Here is a 6,000-nt window from a genome sequence, read left to right as displayed (position 1 = left end):
GAAAACGCCAACACCAAAGCAAGGCCAGTGCCATCAAGTTGGTTTTGACTCACAGCAACCGTATAAGACAGACTAGAAGAGTCCCATAGGGTTTCCAAGACTGCAGAGCTTTACCGAAGTCAACGGCTTCAGTTTCAAACCACCCATCTTTCTATTTGAGGTCAAGCACTTTTACCAGTGCACCACCAGGACTGGCCTTCAAGAAAGGGGATCAGCTTTGGATGATGGAGTGGCTTCTGCCACTCAGAGGCCAGGTGGCCTTTGAGTAAAGCTCAGTTTCCCATGTCCATGGTCCCAGGACACTCAGCATCAGCATCCCTGGGGAGCTTGCTGGAGAAGCTAGTTCCAGTGCAGACCTCAGGTGCCAGCCTCCTGGTGTGCCTGCCCCTCCCTCTGAAGGAGTCATGGTTTCAGGTACCCCCCAGCCCGGAGGCCTTGGAAAGCTGCAGAGGAGAGGCACGGTGAAAAAAGGCAGTAAGCTTCAGAAACACACTAAAGAAAACTATTAAGACAGGTGCTCAGAAAAGACGCACAGCTCTCAAAGCGAGGAAGGCCCAGAGTCTGATCTTCCTGGAAACGTGACCACTGAGGACTCTGGACTTGACTGAGTGCTTTTGCATGGAGACAGAACCCTCTCCTGCTCCTTCATCCTTCAGATGGTAAAGACCCCTTCTTACTTCCTGAGGCAAAGCCCTGTCATTTCATGTGACTGCTGTTAGGTTTACATATATGAATAAATACATACAAGAGGAGGCTTCACAAAGATTTAGGGAAAACCACTATCTTCTAATCCTATTTCCCCACAACCTTTTTTATGCTCCCTCGTGTATATATAAAGGAGTCCTGGTGTGGCGCTCTAGGATAAGCACTGGACTGCAAGGTCGGATGGAAATGCAAGGTTGGCAGTTCAGATCCACCATCTGCTCTTTGGAAACCCTATACAGGGTTGCTGTGAGTGGGAACCAACTCTGTGGTACTGAACAACAGCAACTTCTATGTACACGTCCCTAGGTGGCGCAAGTGGCATGCGTTTGATGGCTAACCAAAAAGTCGTTGGTTTGAACCCACCCAGCTGTACTGAAGGAGAAAAGACTTGGACATTTGTACGACTCGGGCTGTGAACCGCAAGGTCAGCAGTTCGAAACTACCAGCTGCTCCGCGGGAGAAAGATGAGGCTTTCTACTCCCGTAAAGATTTACACCCTCGGAAACCCTGTACAGGGTCGCTATGAGTCGGTTCCGACTCCATGGCACATAACAACAACAACAACAAGATCACAGCCCAGAAAACCCTCCGGAGCAATCCTACTTAGTTACATAGGGGTCATCATGAGTAGGAATCACCTTGAAGACCATTTTCAACAACAGGGTCTCTGGACTACATGCAATAACACTAGGATTAGCACTTGACCTCAAGGTCATTTGAATTCACAAGGTCCACGGTTTAAACCCAATAGCCGCCTCTCGGAAACCCTATACAGGGTCGCTATGAGTCGGAACCAACGGGATGGCAGTTAACAACAACAACAACAACACACATCTAGATAGATCTGTCAGATCTCCTGGATACCATAGTTTGTGCTTGACTCCTACTAACCTGAAGGTTGCTGCTTCAAACTTGTCCATTGGAGCCTCTGACAAAGGTCCTATGATCCTGTAAGAAAACAATCTGGAAAGGAGGAGAAAGGGGACCAGGAAACCCAGGGAGGAAGTGGGAAGACTGCTGATACTCTGTGGGCACCGCAGTCCCTATCACCAACCCTAGTGTATGAGAAAGCCCATTTGATCTGCAAACTTTTCCCCAATTCACATACACACAGATTACAACCCAGAAACTCTATGATGGAGTTCCTCTGCTCTTTAACACACGGTGTCACCGGGGGACTAAGTCCCCTCGGAGGCAGTGGGGTGTCTGTTTCTGTCTGTCTACTTGTCTATCGGGATTCAATTCTCTTGAGTGTGGTCACATGGTCGCATAAAGCAGACAGTTCGGGGGCCACACCACAGATAGCCCAGTGCTCAGCGTTCCTGGTTTGGGGCATCTTCATTAGGGATTCAGGATGGCCCTTCACTTGGTCACCCCTGGTCCACATGGTCTGAGGGGGGTGGCGGAAGTGAGACGGAATCCCTCTGATCACTGACTTGGCAGTCACTCTAGGTATGGATTTGGGGCTAGCACCCCCACTCCGGGGTCAGGATCTACCAGAGACACCCCTCTCAGGGGCCACTAGGGGGAGGCGGGTTGCAGGTAGGGGGAGGCCCCTCCCCAAGCCTCCTGTTCCTTGACCGGTGAAGCGCATCGCTGGCTGGAGGCAGATTACAGCCTGCACACCTGTTGGGAGAGTGGACCCCTCGCTCGAGGCTCCGCCGGCCGGCCAGATGCCCACGCGCCTCCCACAGCCTCCTCCCCTCTGCACGCGACCAGCAGGGTGACTGGGAGGGTGGATGGGGGCAGACCTGGGAGGTGGGAAGCACTTTGCGGATTGGGGCTCACAGCTGTCACTCCGAAAGGGTGGGGCTTTAAAAAAAAATTAAAAAAGAATGAATTTTTAAGGCGAAACCCCAGACCCAAACAGGGTGCAGTGACAACCGCCGGCGTTGACCGCAGTCCCTGCGGAGAGGCGCCCAGGCAGTTGGCAGGCAGCATCTCAGGCGAGGGGCAGCCCCAGCTCAAGGGCCTCCTCCGAGCACATCTGGCCCGCCTCCCTGCGCGCCCAGAGCCCCGCGTCCCTGCAGCCGGCCGTGAGCCCCCGGGCTGGGCGCGCCGAGCGGAGGATAGCCGCACCTGCCAAACTTCGGGCGCCCGAGTGGCCCCGGGGCACACGGCCGGCCCGGGATGGGGGCTCCACGCCAGGGCGCCCCGGGCCGTCGCACGCGCCTGGTCACCCGGCCGGCGGCGCCGCAACCTCGCCGCCCGCCCGCCTTCGCCTGCTAGCCGGCGGCCCTGTACCCTGAGCGCTCTTCCAGCCACCGGGGACCACTGCGGGTTTGGGTAAACAGGCCATCCAAAAACCCCTCGCGGATTAAGAATTGGGAAGAATCCCGGTGGGGCGAAGGAGGGAGGTGGGGTTTCCTGCGCGCGCCTCTGACTCGGGAGAGCAACTCCTGAGCCGGCGCGCGGCCGGCGCCTCTGGCCGGGCCATGGGCAAGCAGGAGCTAGGCACAGGGCGCTGGGGCTGCGTGGACCCCTAGCCGGCGGTCCTCGCCATCCAGCCCCGCGTTCCGTTCCGGTCCTCCAGCAGCTTGGTGACAGCCACTTCCGCGCCCAGACGACTCCAGGGACCAGAGGACCTGCGCTTGGATCTCCAGGAAGTGCCCGTCGGAGATGGGGACGCTGTGGTACCACTGGTCTCCAGTGCTCATCAGCCTGGCTGCCCTCTTCTCCAAAGGTGAGGGGACGCGGCCACCACCTCCTGGCCCTCGCGACTAACTTCGCTCTGAGAATGTGTGTGGGGATGGACGGGGGCGGGCGAGCTGGAGTGTGTGTATGTGTGTATGAGTGTGGTGTGTACGCGCGCGCGGGTGCACGTGCGCGGCCCTTTGCGGCAGGTGTCTTCCCTGGAGGACTTGCGTGCAGACCCTTGGTGAGACTGCACAGCGACAGGACGCGCGGGACCCTGTCTCTCAGAAAGGCCCTTGGGATGCAGGAATGGGGATGTGGAGACCTCGGTCTCACCTCGGAAAGCAGAGATGGCCAGGGGAGAGCTGAACTACATTTCAGGGGAGCAGTGTGTAAGGTTCCTGGATTTTGGACTTGCCTGTTTACTGCCACTGACTTGCCAGACAGTGATCCTAGACCTTGCTGTGTGGGGTCGCCCGTGAGCGTGTGTCAGAGCGCGTGGACTGGGGATTAGGTCTGAAGAACGCTCAGGGCTGGGAAGCCCAGCTCCACCCGCTCCCCATTCGGGAGTTGCTGGTGAGAGACAGCAGACCAACAGGTTGAATTCCAGTTGAAGCCTTAAATTGTAAGGGAGCTAATCCCAGCAGGAGACTGCCCTGAACCTGCTCCTCCCTTCCCTCTGTCAGCACCTCAGTCTTTCACTGAAAGTGCAAGTCTGGACGATTACTTACTTAGGGTTGCAGTTTCTAGATGGGGGAGTCATTTGATTGGCACAGGAGATGTGAAGGTACCAGGAGTTTGGGGACTCTTTATTTGTATGCGCAGGACCCCCTTGCCCACAGAGTATCCTGAGGGAAGCTGGAGATTCCTGCAAGTCTCAGATGGGTACTGGGTGACAAGTCTTCAGACACAGGTTTTTCTTACAAGATGAGCATTCTCTTGGAAACTCGAGTGATTGGCATGCAGGAAGGCTTTTCGAGGCACACAGTTTCCCTTCTCCCACTTACCCTACAATCACCCCCTCACAGGGTTTTGGATGTGATGCCAGGTGGGGCCAGCTCCCTCACTGGGGCTTTGTCCTGTCATTACTCTGCCCCTTGGAGCCGTCTTGGGCTCATGGCTCCTTCATTATGAGTTGGAACAGTTGCAAGGCCCTTTAGCGTGTGGGGGATTTACCATGAACTCAGCAAAGACAGTGCCTCCAACCCAGCCAAACCTGAGGTTAAAAGACAACTCCATAACAGTGCTCAGACAACTTGGAGATTTCTAGTAGGCATGCCTTTATTGGCCCCACTTGATTTTATAATACAAAAGGCTTCTCTGATTTTTATGCTGCAATATCAAGGTTTGTAAATATGACCTAAAGATTGTGTTTTCTCAGTGATGTTTCGAGTTCTGCTGTTGATTGCTTTATTGGGCTGAGCTGTGTTGAAGGAGACTCTATTTCCCCCCCATGTGTTTGAACCTTTTTCAGCTGGAAACGGTTGGAAATGCCCTTACTTTGGGCTCTCTGTGATGTACAAGTCTCTTTGCCTCCTTGTTTTGAAGGTGGACAAATAGCAGTCCGTGAATGCATACCACAAACCCAACATGTGACTTTTTTTATGTGTTGAATTGAAAGAATCCAACCAAACAGCTCCGAAGTGAGCCTGTTTTTGGGGGGGGAGATGCCGTACAGCTGAGCACATGCTAGGTAATTCAACAGTTACTCACAATATAGCCAAGAACAAGAAAACATTTCACACCCGTAATGCCATCGAATTGTATGTAACAGGATTTCATGGTGCAGATAGGATTGATACATTCAGGGGCGGCTCAGTTTGTAGTCCTTATTGTTCACATCACTTTTCCGCTTAAGTACTCCCACTGCCAGGGCGTTGTAAACCAGCTGCAACCAAGGATGGGCCTCGAGAGGCCTTCAAAATTCTCCTGGAAAAAAATGAAATTAAAAGACAATGAAGATTTTCCACAAACATTTTAAAGGTCCCTTGTATATTTAAAGGATTTGAATTGGATAGTGTACACTGGAGCACACACAATTCCAAGTACCTAAGCACTTGACTACCAGGTCAGTTTGAACTGCAAGGTCGGTGGTTCAAACTCACCAGCCGCTCCTCGGAAACCCTACATAGACAGGGTTGCTCTGAGTCGGAACCGACTTGATGGCCCTTAACAGCAACAACAAAGATAAAGTGGAGATTATCACCAAGGAGTCACTGTCAGCTTCAGTACCTCATCACTTGTGCTGTCTTTGTGCTGCTAGATATCAATCCTTGCATGAACCACAGTGAGCATTTAATACCAACCAGGACAGTGTCCATGAACCTGACACGTGTTTGAGTTTCATAACCGAGAAGGATGAAACATAGAGCAAACCCACTCCCGGATTCATCCTTTAAACAACAAATCTAAACAAAATTTCATTGTTTGGACTTAGCCTCTTTTGGAGCCTAGAAATAATGCTGTAAAACAAAATATTTGACCAGCAAAGGTGCTGCTTGCTGGGAATGTGTTCTAAGATGTAATCCCCCAACCAAGCAGATGTCCTCTAGTCCACTCCGTGACCAGGTACATTATGGAATTTTCATGGCTGGTGTTTTGGAAATAGGTCACCAGGTCTTTCTTTCAAGGTGCCTCTGGGTGGATTTGAACCAACAATCC

At 52.9% G+C, this 6,000-nt stretch overlaps 1 protein-coding gene across 1 annotated transcript in view; it reads left to right on the top strand.

The window, feature by feature from the left end:
- The first annotated feature begins 3,140 nt into the window (after positions 1-3,140).
- Positions 3,141-6,000, top strand: part of TMEM132D (transmembrane protein 132D) — a 745,873-nt gene continuing 743,013 nt past the window's right edge. Inside the window, exons 1-2 of the mRNA XM_006874079.1 lie at positions 3,141-3,159; positions 3,269-3,388. Of these exons, the coding sequence (XP_006874141.1) occupies positions 3,141-3,159; positions 3,269-3,388 (139 nt within the window). The remainder of the gene's footprint in view (positions 3,160-3,268; positions 3,389-6,000) is intronic.

Source organism: Chrysochloris asiatica, unplaced genomic scaffold (assembly GCF_000296735.1).
Source record: "Chrysochloris asiatica unplaced genomic scaffold, ChrAsi1.0 scaffold00261, whole genome shotgun sequence".
Classification (NCBI taxonomy): Eukaryota; Metazoa; Chordata; class Mammalia; order Afrosoricida; family Chrysochloridae; genus Chrysochloris; species Chrysochloris asiatica.
This window is presented reverse-complemented; position numbering and strand designations above follow the sequence as displayed.